Source organism: Motacilla alba, chromosome 20 (genome assembly GCF_015832195.1).
Source record: "Motacilla alba alba isolate MOTALB_02 chromosome 20, Motacilla_alba_V1.0_pri, whole genome shotgun sequence".
NCBI lineage: Eukaryota > Metazoa > Chordata > Aves > Passeriformes > Motacillidae > Motacilla > Motacilla alba.
The window spans coordinates 2,997,109-3,022,356 of NC_052035.1; the positions used below are offsets into that span (position 1 = coordinate 2,997,109).

The 25,248-nt window shown below is 51.4% G+C and overlaps 1 protein-coding gene across 3 annotated transcripts in view; it reads right to left on the minus strand.

The window, feature by feature from the left end:
- Positions 1-856: 856 nt before the first annotated feature.
- The window catches only part of CBFA2T2 (CBFA2/RUNX1 partner transcriptional co-repressor 2), a 59,148-nt gene continuing 34,756 nt past the window's right edge, over positions 857-25,248 (minus strand). For 2 of the 3 annotated variants that reach the window (XM_038158880.1, XM_038158882.1), the window contains exons 2-11: positions 17,126-17,269; positions 13,813-14,054; positions 12,151-12,240; positions 11,276-11,457; positions 10,398-10,651; positions 9,657-9,742; positions 8,521-8,716; positions 6,219-6,290; positions 5,701-5,891; positions 857-3,336 (exon numbers count right to left, since the gene is read on the minus strand). In XM_038158880.1, the coding sequence (XP_038014808.1) occupies positions 3,049-3,336; positions 5,701-5,891; positions 6,219-6,290; positions 8,521-8,716; positions 9,657-9,742; positions 10,398-10,651; positions 11,276-11,457; positions 12,151-12,240; positions 13,813-14,054; positions 17,126-17,269 (1,745 nt within the window). In that variant the 3' untranslated portion in view covers positions 857-3,048. The remainder of the gene's footprint in view (positions 3,337-5,700; positions 5,892-6,218; positions 6,291-8,520; positions 8,717-9,656; positions 9,743-10,397; positions 10,652-11,275; positions 11,458-12,150; positions 12,241-13,812; positions 14,055-17,125; positions 17,270-25,248) is intronic. The other variant, XM_038158881.1, reaches the window with a different exon arrangement.

A 25,248-nucleotide genomic window follows, 5' to 3' on the forward strand; every position in this document is an offset into this window, starting at 1 on the left:
CGGGCTGCAGGGATGTGCTGCTGCCCCGGGAGTGAGGAACACGGGCTGCAGGGATGTGCTGCTGCCCCGGGAGTGAGGAACACGGGCTGCAGGGATGTGCTGCTGCCCCGGGAGTGAGGAACACGGGCTGCAGGGATGTGCTGCTGCCCCGGGAGTGAGGAACACGGGCTGCAGGGATGTGCTGCTGCCCCGGGAGTGAGGAACTCGGGCTGCAGGGCCACCCTGCTGCCCCGGGAGTGAGGAACACGGGCTGCAGGGCCACCCTGCTGCCCCGGGAGTGAGGAACACGGGCTGCAGGGATGTGCTGCAGCCACAGCAGCAAGGGACAGGGGGCTTAGAGAGGGGCAGCCACAGGGGCAGAGCTGCAGCAGGCTCTGCTTTGGGATTCCTGAGCCGCCGCCCCAGCCCCGTGTGGGCCTCCCCCGTCAGTTTTGGGTTTCTTCACCCCTGGATGAATGTTTGCAGCAGCCTGCAGACCAAAATCCTCAGATTAAGCCAAGGTGTGGGCAGGGGGCATCGCCGAGGGGCAGAGGGCTGGCAGTGGCAGCCAGCTGAGACAGCACCCTGCGGGCTGCTCTGTGCTCACATAGAAAAGATCATTTAAAAAAAGCTCAGAAATCAACACACTGAGCTATAAACTCAAAGAAATCACTGAGGACAGGGCTGAACTCCAGCTCTGCCTGCACCTGTTCCCAGGCTTTGCCCACAGCATCACCACCACAGGGGAGGCAATTTTTGTCCCTAAAAGTCCCCTGGCCAAGGCCAAGGTGTGGCAGCATTCCCCAAAAATCCCAAGAGCTGCCTGAGCATGGCTGAAAACCTCTGCCCCTTCCCAGAGAGAAGGGGAGCTGGAGGATGAATATAATCTTTTTATTGACTACTTTTGAGTAGAACAAACTAAATACATCTGTAACAGTTTGGGTTCCTTTATACAGGACATTAAATAAGTTATGCACAGGAATGAAGTAACAAATTTCTATTACAGAATTAAATGTCAAAAAAAAAAAAAAATAGAAACCTTAACCCAATGTCTTCCCACACCCCAAGTTCACATTTATCATTCCATCTTTTAAAAAAACAACCAAAAAGAGAAGAAGCAATCATTCTAATCATGACTGTTAGTATTTCATTCATTTACACTGGGGTTAATTTTAATACACAGCCATCAATGTTGCATGAGAGTTATGGAAGACAATCTATTTACAAGCAGTTCCTTCCAGCCCTGCCCTGCTCCCCCTTCCCACCCCAGCCTGGCACTGCCACCACACACCACAGCGTGGGGCTGGGCTGCAGGTGAGGAGGGGACACCACAACCACGTGGGATTCACCTGAGGCTGTTCCAAGTGTCCCTTAGGGCAGGAAATCCCTTCCTGACAGCCCTAGGAGGGGCTGCTGCAGGTCAGGGTGGCTCCATGCCATCCCCACTGGGAGCTGCCTCAATGCCAGCGCAGGTGCTGAGCTCCAGCACCAACTCATGGGGACACAGGGGAGACATCCCCAGGGCCACTGGAGCCGTGGGATTCACCAGGAGACCTTGTGGCTTTGGAACAAAACCTTGCAGACAGGGAATCACCAGCTCCATCCCACAAGAACAGCTTCCCAAGGAGCTTTCCAAGGGGCCAGGGCTGGAGCAGCAGGTTCCCTGCTCACCCCTGTGACAACTCCTTACAGCTCCATTATTGGCCTCCAATTGAAGAAGTGATCAAAAAGAATTTGGGAGTTACTCACCTCATTGGGCTGCAGCCCAGTGGCACACACACAGTCCCAAACATGGCTCTGCTGAAGAGAAGGATTTCCAGAGCCCCCGTGGGAGTTGGGAGCAGCTCCTGGAGGGCACGTCCCCTCCCTGCCACACCCTGTGCCACTGCCACCCTGTGTGACACTCCTGGCCAGCCCTGCTGCAGGGCTGTGCTGTCACAGCCTGCACTGCCCTGGGTCCCCCCAGTCCCTTTTTCCACCCCACAGCAGGGACTCTATGATGGACAGAGCTCCCCAGGCTGGCCCCCTTCCCCAGGGACCTTGTGATCCTCTGGCTTTGGGATCCTCTGAGCCTGGGGTTTTGGGACAATCTCTGAAGGTGGATGCACATCCCTGGGCATCTCTGGATGCAGCACTGCAGGAATCCCCTGGAGCAGGGGATAAAAATCCACACAGGACACCCAGTCCTGCCTTTCTTTCACCAGTGTGAGTGGAGAGCACAGGCTGTAAACAACCCCTCGCACCAGCGAGGACCCCTGGGCTCAAAAACAACAGCAGGAACTCACAAACCAGCAGCTTCCAGGCAGTGCAAAAACAAAACAACGGCACCCAGGTGGAAAGGGCACCTGCACCCAGCCCAGATCTGCTGTGCACGTGTTCCCCCAGCACAGGCCCCACCCAGGAAACACCCAACTGTCTGTCTCACCACAGACTGGGATGAAATCCAGGCCATCCAGCAGTACCTCCCTGCCACTGCCTCTTGTTTTAGAGCAGACGAATCCCCTCCTCCCTCTCTACAACCCTCAGCTGCCAGCCTGGAGGCAGGAGAAGTGGGCTCAGCTTTTGCCATCGCACAGAGGCTGAGATGCTCCCGCTGGGAAATTGGCTCTGGTCTGTTCACAGCAACAACCGGCCCACACAGCCACCTGAGGCACAGCTGCCTGGGAGCAGGGACAAAACAAGGATATTACGGAGCAAAGGTGGCAGAAGGAGGCAGTGGTGGCTCTGACACCTTGGGAAGCGAGCCTGAGCATGCCACAAGGACAGGGCTCCTTGCTTGGGCACCACACTCTCAGCATCTCCGGCGTGTGCCAGCGCTCTCCCCCCAGTCCAGGTCCCCCAAGTCCTGACGCTGCTCTGGTGTCCCCCTGAGAGGAGCAGGGAGATGCTGCAGGCGAGGCTCGCCCCAGTCCACGAGCCACAAAGGAAAAGGCAGGATGAGAGGGCAAAGCCGGAGTGCGGGCGCGCCGATGTGTCAAACGTGTCAAGTGATAACAGTTGCTGCAGGGGGTTTTTCAGCTTAAAAAACCCCGGGGAACTCATCCAGCGGAGCCAGGCCAAACCTCTCTCCTAGAGTCCGTTCGTGTCTATGGCCGTCACGGACGCCGGCGTGGAGGAGCGCGAGGTGGTGGCCGAGGTCTTCTCCAGGGCTGGGCTGGGGATGCCATCGAGGCTCTTGGCTGCTGCTGCCACCCGGCCCGTGGGCAGGGCCAGGGGCTTGCTCTGGCCGTGCAGGCCTTGCCCGCAGATGCGGTGGTGCCTCTCCCAGTCCTTGTGCTGGCAGAAGGAGCCGCAGTAGCGGGCGATGTTGCAGCCGCTGCACGTCTCGCTGGCCTTGCGGCCGCAGTTCCAGCAGCTCTGCAAAGCAAGACACTGTGCTCGAAAGGGGGTTAGTTTCCCTAGGAGCTGCAGGACGGTGCTGACTCAGCTCCAGCAGGGACTGTTCATCCCCTCTGGCCCAGATTTGAGAATATGAAAATGAGCAATCCATTAATTCCTGCTATTTCCCAGCTCTTTGCCAACGGTTCTAACCCCCGCTGCTCTTTGCCCGCAGCCGCTGTCACGCTGCTCCAGGCACATCCTCTCCCCTAGACCCACCCGAATGCAGAGAGGAAACAGCAGGCACGGACCGAAAAACACGCTGCAGATGCTGCTATTGGGCCTTTTTATTTCCTGTTTTAAGCAGCTCTATTTTGGTCTCGCTCCCAGCCAAGCGCTCTCCGCGGGGATCACGGCGCGCTGCACAGGCACCATTTGCTCCGCACCCTGCCTCGCTCACAAGAGGTTGGAGCGGGCCAATTTGGAAAAGCAAATGCTCATTTGAAAGCCTCCCAGCCAGGTGGAAGCACTGCCAGAGCCTGAACTTCAGCCTGGAAGCGGAGCAAAGCCCCTCTGGCCGCCGGGAGAGGTGTCAGCTGGTGGCTCCCAGTGCCACCGCTTCCCTCGGAGCGCGGGGCAAGGGGCCAGCGCCGGAGCGAGGGCTGCAGCTGCTCTGGGAGGGGAGGAACGGCAGAGCAGCTTCCCTGCAGCTGGACCGGGGCGTAGCAAACACACACTGGGGAGGGAAGCTCAGCTGTGGCAACGCAGCTTCTGTCAGAGCTGGCCTTTGTGGGGACACGGCTGCTGTGACCACCATCAAAGAGCTGTGGGAGTGGGTGCTGGGAGGTGCTGGGCTCTACCAGGCAGCCCTGCCGTGGGGAAAGGCTGGGAGATTCCCACTGCCACGCACAGCACTGGAGCCACCAGCTCACGGTGATGATTCATGGGCTGGCAGTGAAGCACCTGACTGGCTCACTTTGGAGTGAGCTGCTCCAGAGCCTCTGTGTCCCCAAAGGTCCTCCACCTTCCATGAGAAGCAGGACTTGAGACCAAAAAGCCCCTACCAAAGGCTGTGGTAGTTCTTGGAAAACTGGGTCACTGCTTCGCAGCTGTTTACACTTCAAGTGTTTTTCAGCTGTGTTGTAAAGGTTACAAGATGTGCCAGAACACAGGACAGCTTTTAGACAAGGGCTCTAGGGCTTGCACAGGGGTGCTCAGCAGCTCCCGAGGTCCCAGACCACTCCTCAGCACAGCTGGAGGAGGAGGACACTCCTCTGCTATTCCCCTATGGAGAAATCACTACTTGCCTCATTCCTTCCATGGCTTCCTGAGCAGTTCCACCCACTCCCATCATGCGACTGGTGCGTTCAACCCTCAGCAATTTCACTATGGACATAACTCTCTGGAATGCCACCTAGCAACTCCGTGGTTCTGGCCACACTTGCCGAGCCCCAGCTGAGCTGAAACCCTCCAGGAGGTTTGGACCTACTGTCCCCACACCCAGCAGACACGGACAGCACAGTCCCATCAGATTTCTGCTCAGCAGACACAAACCCTCTGCTTTTGTATATGTAAACCCTCTGCTTTTGTATATGTAGAGAAATTAAAATAGGCAGCAAAGCCCACGGGGATGGGATGTGGTAGTGCAGGAATGAGCCATAGGATTCACCTTGCCCAAAATCTCACAAGCTTTACCAAGTGAACTTGTTAAGCAACAGGGAGGGTGACTGATGATTAAAGAGTAGAAAGAGATTCTCTGAGGCACCCATTCAGCACATGTCACTGGCTATGACAAACCAAGATGCATCCCTTCTTACGCAACATGCAAGTGTGGCACAGAGCACCAGGAATGTGCAAGGGCTTTTCCTGCAGCCCAGCCTCTGCCCTGCCCTGTTTTCAAGCCCTCAAACAGCAATTTCTCTCCTGCAAAGATAAAGTACACCACCGTAATTTCTGAGCTAAACTGCTGCATGCAGTAGCATCCTTTTCTCTTTGCTTCTACACCTCTTTCAATCCCACAAAATCCCTGGTGATGACACGGAGTCCAGCTCAGGGTGCCCAGTGGTTGCACACACACGTGTCCACAGACATTGTTCAGGCTGACTCCCTGCCAGCAAAACCTAAAAAGGATTTTTGATGATATTCGTGCACTGCTTTAGTTATTGATTGGAGAGAAACTTCTAAAAGGAAAAGGTGTTGAAGACTGGATGGAGTTTGGAGAACCCTGGTCTAGTGGCAGGTGTCCCTGCTCATGGCTTGGAATGAGATGATCTTTGAGGTCTCATCCAACCCAACCCATTGTGTGATTTATGATTCTGTGAAAAGGCAGGGGGATCCGCAGGCTTGACCTGGAGACTCTGCAGCCTTGGCAAGCCCTTGCCAGGCCGTGCCCCGGCACCTCACCTCGGTGGACTCCTCCTGCTCGTTGATGACGAGGAAGGCGTCCTCGGTGGCCTGGCGCTTGGCGTCGGCGATGGTCTGCTCCATGCGCGCCCGCTCCGACGCGATCATCTCAAACGCCTTCTGCTCCGCCTCGGCCACCGCCTTCTGCACCTCCGACATGGCCTGCCGCTTCACCTCGTTCACAGCTTCTTCTGGAAGGAAAGAGCAGCCTCACCCACCCACCCCGGCAGCGAGGGGAGCCTCCCAGAGAAACACGGCTCCAGCTGTGTGTTCCCAGCACCAGCATCCGACGCGCGGCGAGGCCAGGCTCAGTGCCACGGGATCCCCGTGGCATCACGGAGGAGCAGAGCCCACTGGGGAAGCCAGGGTGGGGATGATGGCAGCCAGATGTGCACATCGTGGGGCGTTGCTGCAGCTGGGCTCCTGCTGTTTCTGCACAGCAGACCCGCAGCACGCGTGCTCTGTGTGTACCCGGGCGATCCGGCGGGATCCCGGCCGCGCGCACCGCGAACGCTCACCGGCTTTTTTCCAAATCTCCTCCGTGACGTAGCCCGTCCCCGACCTGCTGCTGAACTCCCGCAGGGAATCTGCTGGAATAAGGGACACAGGGAAAGGTTGGCAAAGCCTTATCCCACCCAGCTGCCGCTCACGTGCCCAGTGGTAGCTCAGGACATCGCGGGGCAGGGAAGGATTGACCAGCTAAAACTCCAAGCGGAGGATTCCTACGGTTAAAGCAACTCCTCCAGCACTCAGATGATAAATTACAACATTTAATTAGCACCTTGCATAATTTATGACACCGTATAACCTATCTCCTGGTACTCTAAAACAACAGGCAATGCTTATAAATGTATGTTATCTGACTTGTGCACTGTCCACGGGCTGTGAGCATCAATCTGTACACCAGCAGTTTACATTAAGCACAGCACTTCCCAATCCCAGGGCAATTCAAAGGCTTCAACTTATGGACAAACTGTCCTCCAAGACACCTGGAGATGCTGCTTGATGCTTAACTGAACCTTCTCACAAGAGCAATAGAGCTTGCAAATTATCCCTAGGTCCCACAGGGAGAAAGCAACAGCGTTCTAAATTTATATAAAAATTTTTAATTATATCATCTTTAACAACATGGGGCTGGAAGTGTATTAGTCATGATATACTTAAATATAGAAGGGCTAAAAGCTGGCTGTCCCCCCAGGCTGTCACACACACCCACTGCTCCTCAGGCTTGGTGGCAACTGGAGCCAGGGGCACTTGAATTCCTTGCAGGAGGATTCATTCTCTGTTTTGTATACAAACAAGTAGAATATACATCAAATTGACATTTGTTCTTGCTAAAAGAAATCCATTTTTATTACTGAATAATCAGAGGGTTTTCCCCCAGAACTTGAATTGCAGTGAGTTTGTTTGCATGGAAATCTGAATTACATTGAAATAAATCAGCATTTTAGACTTATTTTTCTATAGGGTCAAACCCCTGCATACTGGATGGGGAAACCAGTCAGCTTTGATAACATTGACTCATGATATAAAAATATCATGAATTAGTAACACAGGTAGCTATTACACTTACAAAAGCCTTTGGTATTTTTAGAATAAATAGACCTTGAGATTTAAAATCCTTCAGGCAAGAGGGACTGGAAAGGGAAGAGTGGTGGAGACTAACACCTCTTCCCTGCCTCTTCACCCCCAGCTTTGGACCAGCTTTGGCCAGCAGTGAGCAAAGGAGCCTTTAGACACTTACAAAAACTGGTTCCTGTGTGGCCTCTCTTCAAATCCTTGAGAAAAACACTTAAGCACTGTGTGGATATGACAGCCTGGGTTTTTTTTTTTTTAATTTGTTTTGGTGGTTTTTAGGGGTTTTTTGGGTTTTTTTGTTTGTTTTTTTTTTTCCAGAAGGCAAAATGGCAAAAGCCCTATTTGATCCTCCCTTCTTTTATACCTTAGTTCACTACAGGTGCACCTGATTGGTCATTTAATCAATACCTTTCACATGATTGCCTAATCAACAAGACACCCATTTGTAAACAACCTTATGAGAAAAACAGCAAAACAGATTGTCAAAAAACACCACCTGCAGATTATATTTGACTATCACTGTTTCTCTCCAGCTCCCTAAAGCTTCCCAGGCCAATTCATGGGAAAACTCATCCAGCTTTCTCTCTCTCTGACCAGGCTGTTATTGTATTTGCTGGGAAGTGCCCCGACAAAGGCAGGAATGATGAATCTGACTTCATGTTCTCAGAAGGCTAATTTATTACTTTATGATACTATATTATATTAATGAATACTTTAATAGATTAAATTTAATTATATATTATATGTATAATTAAATACATATAAAATATAACATATATAAAATGTATAAGTATATATATTAATATAAAATATTATATATTTAATATATATTAAAGAATACTTTAAGAATACTATACTAAACTATACCAAAGAATGCAGAAAGGATACTTACTGAATGCTATAAAGACAATAATGAAAACTCGTGACTCTCTCCAGAGCCCTGACACAGCTTGGCCCTGAGTGGCCAAAGAGTGAAAACAACTCCCAGCAGAATGCAATGAAACAATCACCTGTGGGTAACAATCCCCAAACACATTGCACATGAGCACAGCACAGGAGAAGCAAATGAGATGAGAATTGTTTTCCTTTTCTCTGAGGCTTCTCAGGTTCCCGGGAGAAAAATCCTGGGCAAAGGGATTTTTCCAGAGGATGTGAATGCCACAGGCTGTCACATCCACAGCAGCGCTTAACCAAACTCATCCCGTGGGTGGCACGAAGGCCCCCCGTCCCTGCCCCGCTCACCGCTGCCGGCAGAGTCTGCACTGGCGGGGCTGTGCTGGCGGCTGAGCAGCTCGGCGCCCGCCTTGCGCGGCTCGGCCGTCTCGGAGCAGCGCCGCTTCCAGTAGTTGAGCTCCTCCCTGTCGGCCTCCTGGCAGCGCCGCAGCACCGCCATGGAGCGCCGCGTCTTCTCCACCATCTCCATGATGCAGTTCAGGGCCTGCAGGGGAAAAGGGTCTCAGTCATCATGGGTTTCGCCATGGAGGGACCATGCCAGGCAGATGAGACGGGAGAGAGGTGGTTTTCCAGATTTGGGATGGTGCCGTGCCCAGGGTACAGCACTAGGTGGGGTCACCACAAGAGGCAGCTCAACACCTCCAGGACGTGCTCCTAAAAGTGGAGAGGAAAACCCCACCACTTTCCCACAGGATTTGGATATGATCTTGGTGTCAGTGCTCCAGAGTCACAGTCCAACTCCAAATAGTCAGCTACAGGGCCTCTGCTCCACCCCACCACCATCCCCTCAAAAAACCCCATTGGCTTTAAACCGTGAGGTCTCTCTGCATTTATGATCAAAGCTGAATTTTAATCCCATCTCTTTGATGGAAACAGCAGTGAAGTGCCTGGAGGAGCTGCCTTGCTCAGAAGGAAAAAGCTCAGCATAAAATCTGCCAGAAGCACCAGGTCTTGCTGTTGGTGCCTTTTTTGGTCCATAAAAGGCAGGCACCTCAGGGAAAAAAAGTCTTAAAATCCAGTAATGATAGGTTTGCTCATTTTGTAAGTCCATATCCTGACTGCACTTAGTGTATCAGTGCACTTGTGCTGGCCAGGGCTGGGGCAGAAAAGATCCTAGTGGGGATAAGGCTGGGTTTGGTTGCTCAGCCAGCCACGGCAGCACCTGGCCCTGCTCTGCAGGAGAAGCTCCCCAGCTCTAGATACTTCATCCACACCAATCTTAGTTTCCACTGACCACGGGCAGGAAAGCACTACAGCGCCTCTCAGCCCTCCCCACCATCCACCTGCTTTGTGATGGCTTGTTCCTCCACCAGCCACTAGGAGAGCCTGGATGTGGTATCAACAAGGAAATCACCAACGGGAGCAGGTGGAACACTGGGTTGCTGCTTCCCACAGAGCTTCCCACAGCCCCTGCAGTTCCTTACGTGATCGAGATGCTTCCACTCGTCCGCCCACTCCCTCTCTGTCAGGCGGTGATCCACCAGCTCGTCCTGGTAGCCTCCATTCAACCCTGCAACAAAACACAGCCACAGAGGGATTAGATGGACCAGTGGAGAGAGAGGTGGCCCCAAAGCAAGAATAAAGAGCTCTATTTCCAGCTCCACACAGCTGGGATTTTAAAACACATCTCCAGGTGGCAGCTCTACAGGGGTAATTCCTTGCTGATGCTTTTTTATCCCTGTCTGCTTCACTGTCTGAGAAGTGCTACAATCCACTTGTGGCTCCAGCTCTGACCTGCTTGTGGAGCTGGTTCTCCTGTTATAAACCCACAGCAGCTCAGAGGCTGTAATTCAGGCTGCTGTGCTGGAAAAACATCATGCACCTCCCACACATCCTTTGGAGAAACAGGGCAGGGGGTCAATCTCTACTCTCCTGCTTTGGAGATCTTGGAAAAGTTAATTTCTATTTCCTTGCCCTCTCTTCCTGCCTGCTGGGTTGGCTACACTCAACTCATACACCAAGTCCTTCCTCCTCACCCTCAGTGACTCCAGCCTTCATACAGGGAAATATAAACTCTCAATCCTCCTGTTTGCAACTTCCCAAGGGGAGCTGTTTCCTCTGAACCCCCTGCAAAGACTCAGCTGTCAGGACATGCCCAGCATCAACCACCTTTGGGTATGAGTGGCCAAGCAAAGACCAACACCAAAGCTCAGCCAGGCTCTCACCAAGCCCACCGTGCCTGTCCCGGATCTCTCTGTGCTCCAGCATCTTGCTGGGGTCCCTGTAGAGGTGGGAGGTGGCAATGTCTTCCAAGGTGTAGTGCTGCAGGGGTGGTGGGGTGGGGTGGAACTGCCCGCTGGGGTTCATCAGGGGGATGGTGAGGGCAGGGCTGTGCCGGGGCGCGGGGCTGATGGTGCAAACCCTCTTGGCCGGAGGCTCTGTTGGCAGCGGCTCCCTCTCAAAGCTGCTGTCTTCCCTCCTGCAATGACACCAGCACAGACAGGCATTCCTTAGCATCCCATACATGTACTCAGAAAGATGCAGATTCGGAATCAGCAGGGTTTGGGCAGCAAGGATTTTACCACGGGGTAAATGCAGAGAGCTCAAATAAATGCGCTCAATTTGTGAGGCGATGCACAAAGTGACCCCATCAAAGAAAAGGGTTCAGGATGCCTGAGTGTTGTGATTCATCTCTCTGAGCATGACCAAATTAAAATTTCACAGTTTTTATAAATTTGAGGCATGCTCCACATAATTGCATAACAACTTTTATCTTGGAATAAAACGTGGTGAAAATGAAGCGCATCCTTCCCAGCCCTGCCAAAGCCTCCGCTCATTGCCTTGGGGGTGGCAAACTGCTCAGCTCTCTGGCTCGGGCTTTTCAGTGCTACCCAAAAGTCCCTCTGGGACACACCCTGCCTGAAAGAGGAACCCAACCTGAATTCATAGTGCAGTAGGAGCAGTCATTGGAGTCTTAGAACAGCCAGAATAGTTGTTGGGAGTGATAAGATCCTGGATGCTGCCTAAAGATTTGTCAGCAGCAAAGATAAAACAAAAGTCACGACTTCAACAACTGAGCAGAGTGACAAAAGCTGTTTTTCACCTGTCTGGACTGTGCCTCTTGCCATTGCCGTTGACCTCGATGAGCAGCTCGGAGGAGTCAGCGGGAGACGTGGTGTTGGTGTTGAGCAGGATGTGCTCGTGCTGTGCCAGGTACTGCGAGGGCGTTTGCTTGGCAGCGCGGGCACAGTGCAGCAGCTCCCGCTGCAGCAGAGGGAGGTTGGCCTGGAGAACAAGCACGGGGCTGGATTACAGCAGGGCAGGGCTTTCCAGCTGCTCAGAGCAGTAACACCTGCGACCCATGACCCCCCATCAGGATCCCCCAGCTCCTGGTGTCTGCACTGTCAGATTTACCTGTATTTTCCCAGGAGCCTGATGTTGGTGGACCCAAAATCCAAGTGTTACAGGAAGCACTGTGTGCTTCCAGCAGCTAGTTACCCAGAGGTGTTGTGGAATCCCCATCTCTGGAAGTGCACAAGGCAAGGTTGGACAGGGCTTGGAGCAACCAGGTCTAGGTGTCCCTGCCCATGGCAGGGGGCTGGAATGAGATGGGCTTTTGGTCCCTTCCAACCCAAACCATCCTGTGATTCTGTAATTTAACAATCCCAGACAGACTCCGTGTGCCAGCACTTCAAACATTCTAGATCTGAACATTTGCAAATAAGATTATAGGCTCAGAAGCTGCCACATGGAGCTTGGTTTGCCTCCTTTATCTCCAGCACACAAGCAGACATATGTGGCACTCAGCACAACGTCAGCCAGTCCCACACGGCCAGCGCTACGCTCTGTGCAGTCTGTCTTGGGCTCCAGCAGAATCGCTGTGCTGCCTGCAAGGAGAGCTTTCCCAGCAATGTCACAGTGCCAAGAGGCACAGGCAGGCACACAGAGTGTCAGCAAGCCCCAGCAGCTCCCTGTCACCTTCAGGAAGGGGATCACAAACGGCCGCAGGGGGAAGTTGGTCGCCTCTTGCAGCTTGCAGTGAAATTCCTCGATTGTCACCGTTGAGTTCTGAGAAAAGAAATTAAGAAATGAAATGGCATTTTGTTCTTATTTTTAGACATGTGGGAAATGGCTCCAAATGAACAGAACTGGGAGGGAGACAGCATCTGCTGCTCCAGGACTGACAGTGTTTGCATTGGATCCTGCTGGATGCAGCCAGCAAGGCTCAGGCCAGCAGAGCAGGAATGCTGCACTAGGAGAGGGTTGGGAACTGCGTGGCTCAGCACTCCCCCAGCTCCAGAGTGGGAGGCAGAGGCTGACTCCAGGGCAGCAGGACCCAGCTGGCATCTACTGCATGCTGGGGCAGGCTGTGGAGAGTCAGACTTTGATCCCAGCTGCTCAGAACTGCACACCTTCCTCCCCTTCAGTTCTCCTCATCTAACCTATCCATGGAGTCTCAGCAGCCTTCTGTTCACTGTGGTCCTCTCCTGGTCCAGCCCTGCCTCCCCCAGTGCTGCTCAGGCTGGGGAATCCCTGGGACAGCAGCATTTTATAATCTGCATATACAAAACTCACCCCTGCAGCAACAAACACAATCTGGGGGTGAGAATAAGAGCCAAAGGGACCTAGACAGCTTCTCCTTTTCTCCCCAAAAGGGTAGGCTAAGGTACAACCCTACACCCATGGAATTAAATATGCTATATAAATGCAGCAGCATTTTACATCCAGTGCTTGAGCCCTGGGAGTGACCCAGAGGACATGGACAGACTCAGGTTTGCCTTGGAAGCAGAAATGCTCCAGGCTGTTGCAGTCTACCTCCCTTCAGTGCCTGCTGAGCCTCAAAAGAACAGGCGCCAAAAAGCAGAGATCAGTGCAGGAGCCCCACTGGGTGCCCCACAGGACCACAGCTGCCCAGGGCTTCAGGGCCTCCGTCCAAAGTCACAGAATGATTTGGGTTGGAAACATCCTTAAAGGCCATCTCATTCCACCCCTGCCATGGGCAGGGACACCTGCCACTGCCCCAGGCTGCTCCAAGCCCTGTCCAGCCTGGCCTTGGGCACTGCCAGGGACCCAGGAGCAGCCCCAGCTGCTCTGGGCACCCTGTGCCAGGGCCTGCCCACCCTCACAGGGAAGGATTTCTTCCTAATATGCAATCCAAACCTCCTCTTTTTCAGTTTAAAGCCATTCCCTCTTGTCCTGTCACTCCATGTCTTTGTCAAGCATGTGCAGTATCATGTCTAATGCACTGGACAGCATTCCTCCCATTTATTCTGTATAAATGCAAACACTGGATACAATTCTGCAGCAAGACCTGTTGATTTGGCTTTGAAGGGTGTTCTCATGGCAGGACTTAGGAATGAGATGATCTTTGAGGTCCCAAATCAAACCATTCTGTGATTCCATGATTTACAGAAAAGCTTTGTCCAATTCCTTCCAGCTTTCCTTAAGTTTAGCTGCACACAATCTTGTGCCTAAGCCAGTGGACCAACAGCTTTTTGAAACAGAGCAAAGAAAAAATAAATCATTCATTTTCTCAGGAAGCACAAACATAAGAGTCTTGCTCAGCAAAGATGCAAACAGACAACACTGTGTGCCAGGACCTGGGAAAAGCCAGGCAGCCCGGGATGGTGCAGGACTTACCACGAGTGCCAGAACGAGGGTCCGGACCTTCTCCCCGATCTCCGGTGAGATGTCATTCCCAAACTGCTGCAGGGTGGTGAGGAAACGCTTCAGCTTGCTCAGCTGCCGGGCTCCACAAGTGGCTGGGAGCTGCTGGTTGGTCAGTGAGGAGGAGGAGGATGAGGAAGGGCCGTTGCTGAACCTCTGGGGTGGGGACGGGGCCCCGTTCAGTGTCGGGGGGGAATGGTTTATTCCGTTGGGCACTGCAAAGGGGAGACAGAAGCCGTGCTGAGCACCAGGTGGGCACATCCCTGCGGTCTGGTGCTGGAGTGGATCCATCCTGCAGCCAGGAGGCTGCTGCTGCTGCTGAGGGGCAGCTCAGGCGGCTCCACCTCGCCCGAGGAGGGCTGGCAGAGCCTGCCCTGCGCCTGCCATCCCTCCCTGGGGATTTACAGGGAGTTTCACAAACACAGTTGTTTTTTTCCAACCTGGTCCCATCTGCAACTTTGCCTCCTGTAAGTGGTGAGCATGTCGAAACAGACTGAAGGGCTGGAAGTTTGGGAACTCGGCAAGGGATTAGGATAAATTGTTGACATCCCCGCTCTGTGGTTGTGCAATGCTGAGCCCTGTCTGATGAGCAGCTGTGCACTGGGGCCCCAGCTTGGTATAAACCCAGAATTTCAGAGTGAAAAGCACATCACTGGAAATAGAGTCATAGCAGATCCACAAGGCTTATCCTTAAAAACCCAGCCCTGAATCCCTTATGGATTTAAGTGCTGACAAGGGGGCCACAAGGTATAAAAACCATTTCAAGTGATGGTGTTCAGAGAAGCCCTCAAACCACCTGGCAGAGCTGCCCCTTGCCTGTGGGAGGAGCAGAAACTTCCAAGAAAAGATGCCAAAATTTCTGCTGCAGCCTCACAAGGATCATACCAAATCCTGATGAACCCAGGAGGGGTTTTTCAGAGAAGACAGGAGGTACTTGAACAGTTAAACCACTCTGGGGCATGCCAGGGTCGGAGGCTGGAAAGGCTCCACACACCTGGACCTTCGTGGTGAGCACAGGAGGGAAACGTAACCAGAGTCAGTTAAGATGCAAGGAAAGATAAGGCTGCAGAGACCAACAAAGGTGGTTCCTGCTAACCAAGGGGTGACAGCCCTCACATGCAGATGATGAGATGAAGGTGAGGGCCAGCACTGAGAGGATGGAGGTCCAAAGGCAATGTGAGCTCATGCCTTTTGTCATGGAGCAAAGCAACCTGAAAAGCTGTTTTTCACACACACTCCCAAAGCAGCAAAGCAACAGGGACGTCAGGATGTACCATAGGTACAGCTCCACAGAGTACACCAGAACTGGGAGAAAGGCAAGGCCTTTCTGGTAATTACTCATAAAGGCCTTTCTTTCACTATAAAAGGGTTATAAATAGGGTGAAGCTGCCAAGAGAAGCTCCTCTCAAACAGCAAAGGCTGTGCAGCTCCGTGCTCTCCAGCGGCCACAACTGAGGCGCTTTCCCCTTCTCTGTTTCACTTCCTCTTATTCTTTCAGATGAAAGTCTGGGGAGAGCAATGGGCTCTATTTATACCTCAGGAGAATGAGGGGCTGTGAGACACCCCTGGGACTGCGGGGGGCCCTCGGGAGAGGCTGCCAAGGAGGAAGCAGAGGATGCTGGTGGACAGGGGGATGCCGTTAGACACGGCCCCGTAGCTGCACTCGGCGTTTTGGGGCTCAGCCCTCCTGACCCTCTGCCAACGGCACCCCCGCAGGGCAGCTGGCAGTTATCTGATCCTGCACATCACCAGGACCTGCTTCACCACAGACCACACAGCAGGGCTGGCACCTCGACTTCCAGGTGAGAGCACAGTGCTGCAGCAAGCGAGGCAGCGTACCGAGACCAGTAGAATTGCTGGTTTGGGGACAGCAGGATGAAAAAATTCCTGGGAACAAAGTCATCATCTAAGGCTACTCTTAAATTCTGCCTTAGGTCCTACACAGTCGAAGGTTTTGCTGTTTCTCCAACCCTGTGTTAGTGATCCACAGGCAGGCATGGCTTTGTTCCAACTGCTCCACCTCACCTGCCCAAGCCAGGGCAGGTCACACCCCCACTGAGCGACCAAGACCCTCTGGTGCAACTGAGAAATGAAAAAGCAAGAATGAACTTCACCATAGGTCACATCTCTCATGTGTCTTGGAAAGAGGCAATTAAGTCATCTGCAATCAGCAGATTCAGGCTTCTTGGCCCTTAACAGCGTGCCAAGCATCCTCATTGGAAAAATTAATTTCTGTCACTTTGCTAATGGTCTTTTTCTGCCTGAGCAAAAGGCGAGCCATTAAAAACGCCTGAGCACATAAAGATGGGGACAATGTGTCTGGCGGGATAACCCAGCGATTAGTGCTGCTGCCAGCACATCACAGTGTGTCCTCCAGGAGGCTGGGCTGGAAATCTCCAAACCCCAGTGCCAGCATGGAACTCTGAGATAGCCCAGACACTGTCATGGACAGCACAGCAACGCAGAACCAGCTAGGGAACACTCTGTGCAAGGAAAAGGGCTGAGGAGAGCATGGAAAATATGTACATGCCCCGCGTGGGGGTCAGATAACTCCATGCCAAACAAAGTAAAGCAGCTTTGCTCCGGAACAATGCTTTTAAAAAGACATTAAATGGCTTAAATGTTGGCTAAAGAAGGGAAAAAAAGAGCCTTTCTAGACTGTAAGAAAAGGTTGAAGGTCCTTTCCATCCATGGAGTCACCTCTAAGCAACATTCAGCTAGAAGAAAGTGGGTGCAAGGCTGTGCTACAGCTGGGCAGGATCAGGACTGACTGTGGCTTAATAGGAAAGATTATAAAGAGAAGATGGAAAAAAGAGAATCTGGATGGACAGCAAGGAATTTTCAAGGCTGGGAAATGAAAAAAAATGAAAAACTTTCTAATCTCAGCTGCAGGAATGCTGCCTGCAAAGTGAGATACAGCAGAGTGGGAATTAACTCCTCCAAAAGATAAAGAGGAAAGCCCAGCTCTTGGCTCGCTTGAAGCTGACCTGATAAAAGATTCAATTTTTAAGGAGTTTATGGTGGAAATCAAGGCTGCACCTGCAAAGAGAAAGACTCAAGGCAGCACCAGGAGCAAGGCAAGAGCAGGCAGGGGGGCAGAGGGGGATTACACAGCCTGGTTTGTGTCCTGCATGCACTACAGAACTGCAGCAAAGCCCTGGTCCCCCCTCCCGCACAGCCAGGCAGCATCCCCGCTGATGGCTGGGCCATCCCAGTGCGTTCTACAGGCACAGCATTCCCTGCTGGCTGGGGCTGCTCCCAGGACAAGCAGCAGTACTGGGCTTACGTGCAGTCGGAGTGAAGGACACGGGCCGGGGGCCGCCGGCGTTGACGGGGGGCAGCGGCGGCATGTTGGGAGGAGAGGACCTGGACTGTATCTTCACTTCCACGGGCGACCCGGGCATCACTGGCACCCTCTTCTCACCAGCAACTGTACCAAGAGAAGGTGGCAAGGCTTAGTGACAGTCACTGACACGCATTTCCCCGCCCAGCGCGCCGGGAACAGTTGCAAGGGTGAAGATAAGAGCTGGGGGAAGTCACGCAGGGCTCCCACGCTGCTCTGGAGGGCCCTGAGCCGGGGACAGGCACCCAGGGTCATGTCTGTGGTGTCTGTGCTCACCATCCCATTCTCCTGACTCCATCTCCTCACCCCTCATGCCCTAAGATACTGTTCAAAGTGCTTCTGTCGGTTTGCTTTGCCCCTGTTTAAGATCCCTCTGACACACACCTCGCTGAGCCTTTCCAGAGGAATCACAACCTCTGGGAGCCACGCGAGCAGTAATCTGGATTGTGCTGTGCCAGGAGTGACTGGGATGGGCCTGGGGTTGTAGAGATGAGCTGGTATCAGCTACTCACAGCCCCACTCCTGTGTGCAGTCTCTGGTGTCTAATCTATCACCAGCCCAAACTGCAGCTTCCTTCCCAGCCCGGAGGGATGTCCCAGCTCAGGGTAACAGAGTGACCACACTCCCAGCTCCAGTGGCTGGGATCAGCTTCACAAGGGAAAAAGGAAGAAACATCCTAATGTAATAGTGGGATGTTTTTGGTTTTTTGAGAGGGCTGTTTTGGGGTATTTTTGGCTTCTAAAATGCAGACAATTCAGCAGACAAAGCCTAAGGATCTCCAAAGCACAGCTCCTGGGTGCTATTGCACTGCCAGCATCTCCAGTGTCCATGACCCCAAAGAAATCACCACTCTGAGATGATGGTCCCCACTCCCTGCTCTCCAAGCTGGCCCTCCCCTCGCTCAATTAACTCACTAACGAGATGTGAGCAGCTTGTCCCACCCAGGAACGTGGCCAGGTCTCCAGCACGTCCAGCTGCACCCCAGCTCAGGCTGTGAGGGAGCTCAACCCAACTTCCACTTCTCCAGTGATGCAAGCTGGGCTTGGGACCATTACCATCTAATTTGTTATCCACAGCTCTTACCAATATCTGTCAGCTGCAAGAAACTCAGCTTTTGAGCCTGGGCGAAGGATTAAATGCTGCATTCCCATAGAGCACCGAATAGGTGGTAAAATTCTGCCCTGAAATGCAACCCAAACCTGCTACTTCTTGACTCCCGACAACAAAAATGCTGCTTTTGAGAGCAGAGAAAACACAAACTGGCACCTGAGCCCTCGTGCTGCTGCCTGGGATCTGCTCTGTCAGCCCCAGCACCTGCTCTGCCACCGAGCTGCCTCATTTATTTTCCTTATGGCAAGTCATGGGGAATGCCAGCGAGGTAACAAATGAACTTTGTTATTCCCAGCGTTTCTTTCTGCTGTTGGCAGGAAGGGGGAGCAGGGATGATACACTCTGAAAATCCATGTTTTCTTGCCCGATCAGTACAGGTGGAATAACCTGGGTTGGAATTGCTACAAAACCCACATCTCAGAACATTTGTGTCTTCATTTATCTAAACATGCTTTCAGGAAAAGGAAAAAATTCTAGGCTTTGCTTTCGTGAAGTGGGGAGATATCGAAGCCATGGGAAACTACTATTAATTTTAACTTATAATAACTACATTAATCCCATATTGCAAACTACTGTACATATGGCCCAGCTTCCATACAATTGGGCCCTGATGTGCAGACCCTCCCTGTCATTCCCATGCATTAATATGATATTCAGATGAATAACCATGCATTGATGTAGGAACATGACATCATTTATACATGTAGGCACCTACTCCAGCAGCTGAGTTTATCAGCAAGAGCAGGGAAAACACCATTACTTTCTTTCCTCTCTAAATAAATGCAGCAAAACAGTGAAATTTTGTATACAAAGTTAGGGGTATTTCTACCACAAAAAGTCTGAGCTCCCTCACTGAGGCAAGGAAGGGACACATTGCTAAATGACCCAAATTATTCAATCAAAACAGCACTAATTGTGCCTCCCCAGCACTCAGTGCCAGCTGCCCAATGACCATTCAGGGTCCCACTGTCACCCACCTGCCTCCTCCTCTTCTCCCTCTTCCCATGAAACCCCCATTCCCAGGTGTACACGGCCAATCTGGTATTGCCATACTCTGGAGAGCATGAAATCCTTAACTTTTCTCCTATTCCTTCCTAAAATGTTCCTAGGGCACATTAAGAAAGCAGAACTAATTTGGTTAATTTACAGGGAGGGAGATAAATTTCGCATGGAATTTATAACCCCAAAATAAAACCAGCTACTGTGTCAGACACCAAAACTGAAGCCCACAAGAAGCCAACACCTTCCTTTCCAAGCCCACTCCAACAGACAAGAAGCAAACAGGATTGTTAAATTTAAAAGCTTCCTGCTAATGACCTGGGGCATCTATAAATGCAGATAAAAACCATCTTTCTGAAGCTCTCTTTTTTTAGCCTAAACATGTCCATTTAATGAGAATCATCTGAGCAAACCAGGCTGTGACCAAGGGCATGAGTCAGCCTTGAGTTGACCTGGGGCTAAAACTGAGCCAGTGAGCTGCTCCCTGGAGAAAGGCTGACTTCCTGATCTCATTCTTTCGCTTCCACCACTCAGAATAGTTACTGGCTCACTCAGAGCAGCTTTTCAGTGCTGCCTCCATTTGCACAGGGAGGATGCAGAGATGCTCCTCAAAACGTGTGCAAGTCACTCAGCTGTGTCACTCACCTAAAGAGTCAAATGCCATCACAGACTTTGGATGACACTCTAACAAGAATAATTGTTGTCAATGACTGAATGCTCCAAGCACCAGAGCAAGATACCTGCCCAAACTGGAAACACTGCACTGCTCTCCTTCAAAAACTCCTCCTTCCAAACCTTACCTGGATCAGAAACACAAATGCTGCTGCTACTTCTCAAGCAGTGCCTGCAGGAGCAGGCCAGACATGTTCATGGCACAACACTGTGGCTGTCAAGCTGCCAAATGCCCAAACTTTGCAGTGACACGTGCTCAGCTCTGCACCAGGACCTGCTCAAGGTGACCAGGGACAGAGGCAGTAGTGACGTGGACAGCAGGTGGGAGAGCTGCCTTCCCAGCCTCAGACACACTGGAATTTCCCATGGGAAGAGGACTCAGAGAAAACAAAAGCCAGTGAGGTGCTGTTTTAGCCCTGGCTCCACGCAGGCTTTGCATCTCCTCCAGCAGTGGTGGGTTGCAGCGTGGATTTCGCAGCTCTCAGCCGCTCATGCTGCCGGCTGGGCACGGGCAGCTGCAGCACAGAGCAGCCTGTGCTCCTGCCCTAGATATTCCTGTGCCCCATTTAAGGAGCCCAGGTGTGCAAGAGACCAGAAAGCCCCAGAGCTGCGAGTACACCTGGAGCCCTCCCTCCCTGACACGCTGCAAGGCCCCGGGTTCATCCGGCTCCGCTCTGGCTGTCGGTGTGCACCACATTTCCTTCGCTGCTCCAGTTGCCATCCTGGCGTAACAAATTAAAAAGGAACATATGTCAGGATTAAGTGCAGCTGATGATTTTTCTTTCTGGAGAGGAGAAAGAGCTAAGTGAGACAATGGGACAAGACGCCAAGAAAAAATCTGGGGTCTCAAGTGATGCTCAGAGAGGTCCCACTCCTGCATTCCCAGCTCTCACAGCACATTTCAGAGGGCCAGTTTCAACACCAGCTCCAGACAGATCTCATCCTATTTATTTTCTTTAAAGAAGTCTTCCACCTATGGTGTTTAGTACAAAGAGAGTGTTGCTGTGACAGGTAACCTCAGCATTTACTGGCACTATAAACTGTATAAAGAAACTGCTTTATTAATCTCTTCATGCCTGTGGGCTTGAGAAAAAGGAAAAGGCAGAAGAAAAAAAAAAACAGCAACAAGTTAGGGAGTATCTCAACTACACTGGAATTTAAATTAATCCCTAAATTCCTCTGGCAATTAGAGAATAAACTAAGTGATGAAAAAGAAGTAAAAACAATGCATGAGAAGAACTGGATGTTACCTTCCCCAAAAAGGCAAGATTAGGAACTGGAGAAGAGTGACAGTGAGGCAAGACAGACACAAATGGTCTCTTCCTCATCCTCTTCCCAAAGCTCAAAATATAATTCAAGGCAGTACCAGGAGGTGCTCCATGCTGCTCAAGAGAAAGCCTTGATCTAGATTCCCTGGATTTGCTGAGACCAAGGGAAGAGAGGAAGAGCCACTGCTACCGAGCATAAAATGGGGATGCTTTATATGAATTTACACTGCAGTGTCTGCATGGGCACAATTTAATCCAGACACCTCCCTGAGTGGTCTCTTCAAGCCATTCCTGATGCACAGGTAGGATTCCCCATGATTCCATGGCACAAGAGGTAAGGAGGAAGGATGAACTGTGGAGTGATTTTGGAGCTGTTGTTTGTAAATAGGCTGCAAAGAGTCAGAACTGTGTCTCACCAACCCATGTGCCAGACTTGAGTTCTCCAGCTTTCTGCAGAAGTCAAACCATGAAATATCTTGGAAGAAATAAGAGAAAACCACATGAAACATGAGACAGCCCTGCAACATCAGCAGCTATGCCCAGGTAAGGGTTTGCTCGTCCCTTTGGCAGCTTGCAGGACAGAGAACAGACTCAAAATCAGACCTTGTCAACAAAGCTTTTATCACTAAATGGTTATATTGCAAACCTGTAAATTAACAAAGGTGGTTTTTGAGTAAAAGGCTGTGTACGAGGGTTTGCCCAGTGGTTCAGTCTCAGGGGGGAAAGCATGTAATGATTTCAGATGGAAAGAAGAAGTTCAATCAAAGCAGATGTTTTCAACTTTCATCTGGAACAGGCAGAACATATTCATAACCTAAAAAGCCTCTCCTCACCCCAAAAAGTTAAATGCACCAAATTCATACCTGCCTCTTGAGAGCAAGGGACCGGAGAACTGTCCCAGTAACAACAGCCAAGGTCAGGTCCAGCAGGAGAAATTCTCTGGTCACCCATGAGCCAGGTCTGAGCTTATTCCAGAGCCAGTGGACAAACAGACACCCCAAAGAGGATCCAGCCCACCCCAAAACATCCCTCAAAGCAAGGGAGATCAGCCACATCTCTCTTTCCACTGGCCCTGCCACCTCAGGGGAGCACTCGGGCTAGAGGCATGAATTATAGACCACCTACAAGTCAGCAAAAAGAGCCCTTCCTACAAACAGTCCTGGGAACTTCTTCCACCACCATTTACATGGATCAGAGTCCCTGGTTTTAGATACAGCAATGCCAAACTTGGCTAAATGGATAGAGAGACCACTGGACAGAGGGAGACAGAGGAGGGCCAGACCTTTAACAGCCCCCTCTGACCCAAACTGTTCTGTAACTCTGCAAGTAGCTTCATGTCTCATGCTGGAGGGCAGGCCAGGGAATGCCCCAGCCCAGCCATGGCAGCCCTGATGTCCCCAGCGAGGAGGACGTGCTGCAGTTGGCTTGTCACAGGGTCCCTGTTGATCGTCTGAATGCAGACGAGAGGCAGCATCAGTGTAACCTGACCTGATAATGTAAATAGGGTGAAATGAAATATGGTTCGCCACCTCCCCAGCTTTGGCGAATGTTTATTTTGAATAACATGCTTATCTGCTCCAACTGCTCACCATCTGTTTTCAGTCTCCACCAAGCTAATATTTTTCACATTTAGGAACTGAGAAATGGGAAGAATTACATTTAAATTTTATTAACATCTTTCCTCCGCTCCAAGGTTGCCTTTCCCTCCCCTTGATGGCTCTAAGCCATCTGTAGAGCACCTTTGCAGTTCTCCAAGGCATGCAGATGAGAGGTGATCTACATGCAAAGCAAGAACATCATTACTCAGGCTTGCAGAAGAGGCCATTTACTGCTTCTCCACCGCAATTCCCTCCCTCACCTGCTTCCAGACAGCTTCCCCCAAGCTCAAACTCCAATCACATCGTCAAGGGAAAAGTAGTATTTTATTTTTTTGCAGCATTGCTGCATCAAAAAGCGATGGAGGGGGAAGACTGAAGATAAGCATCAGGAACAAGGCGGCCAATACAGCAGCTTTCAGAAAAAAAGGATAATTGCAGCTATCCCAGTTTGGAGGAGAGCGAGACACTGGGAGGTCTGTAGTCAAGATGACTTCTCTCTACAAATACTGACATTTATTTGCTTGTGGGGTGGTTTCTAGAGGTCTTTCTTTGCTTGAGTCAACAAAAGGTGATTTACAACAAGCACCGGGGGACACGAGGGTGTGGCATTACCAGGTCACCAGCAAGGGCTGGTCACACGAGGTCCCTGTTCATCCTCCTCCCTCCATGCCATGCACTTGGCCAAGATGCTACTACAACACCAGTGCCAGTGGGGAACTCATGTCCCTGTACGGATATTTCCTCCACTCCATGTGATCAGCCTATTTTTACAGTTTAGCTCAGGTTTATGGCACATCCCAGCTCCTGAGCTGCAAGATGCTGTGGGAGTGGAGAGGGCTCGGCACCTCTCAGGAGAGCCTTGCATCTCACAGGAGGGAGCTGCTGAGCCTGGGATAGGCATTTTATAAATCAAAAATAAACGCGTGTATCTCCATTGCCATCTAGTCCTCTCCCACACACAGCTGTTTCACTTTAAATCTCAATTCAATGTGAAACTCAGATAGAAGAACTTGAAAGAGCAAAGTATGTTATCGTTCACAAGCAGTCCAGAAAGCAGTTAATAAGGGAAATAAGATTAATAATTTATTCCTGAAGGCAGACTGCAGATCTTTATCCGTCTTGCCCTTCAGTGATTTTTATAAAATCCTATTAATGTGCCTGGCTCTAGGAACTCAGCAGTAGCACAGGTTGGATTTCGGGCAGTTCCCAGGCAGACAAGGCGGCGGCAGCTCCAGCCCTGCCTGGGCCGTGGCCATGTCAGACCCAGCACACAAACCTGCCTGCAGGGCACTCCTGCCTCCTGAGCTCTGCCTTCTTCTGGGGCCAGGGACTCAGGCCAGGACCAACATGGATGTGGGATTCACCCCCCAAACTATCACATCCAACACCCCCCACAGCTGTTGTACATCAAGCCCCCAAACTCATTTTTCTTCTAGAAGAACACAAACCACCCTGTCGTGGTAACCCCCACTCTCCTGTCTCTTTCCATGGAGGAGGCAGGGAATAGTTACCCTGACAGCCATTTCCACCCAGGAACTGTAGCTGCTCTAGCCACCACCACAGCCATTCCCTTCCCACACCACTAGCATCCCTACAAATAAATTTTGGGGACCCAAGTGCATCCCTTGATGTCCCTGGCAGCAGCTTTTGCTCATCACTGTCTCAAAGGGCTGCTGTGAGCTCTGCCAGGGAGCCCGAGGTGCCCTGGGGCATGGAACCCCCCTCATCCTCACCAGCTGATTGCTCTGCCCTCACCAGAGACAGCCACCCCAGAGGGAGGCATACACTCCTGGAATATAGCCCAGGAGAAAACATTCCTGGAAACCAAGGCCTGCATTGCAGTTTTAGGATAGGAAGCACTTTGGGGATTGAGGGGAGTGACGCAGCCTCCCCAAACCACCCCTTTGGCTGGGTTATAACCTGGGACAGGGCACTCGTTCAGCAAAGCCAGAGTTGCTCACTAATTCGTTTGCTTAGATACTGCTAAGTATTTTGGTAATTTTTCATTAATTCCTTGTTCCATTTAACATTACAGAATCAAGACTATTTTTTTTTTAAATCACCCACTCCCATAACAATATTAAGCAATATTTCCTCCTCCACACTATTTACTCCTTGGGCTAAAGCACTCGGAATGAAAAATGAAAGCAGTTACAGATATCAAACGGGCAATTATCACAACCATGGCAAAAAATGAGTTCTTAAAAGTCTCAGCCTGCTGCACTGCTCTCCAAAGCCTCCGACTCCGAGCGGAACAACGGTGGCGGGAGCAAAGTTTCCAGATGGGAACATCTGTGTCTCATTTGCCTCAGGGAAGAAAACACCAGGAAGATTAACGGCTCCCGAGGCTGGTGGAGCCCAGACACAACACGTACAGAAGGGATACCATGGAGAAAGGCTTGCAGCAACAGCCTGCTAG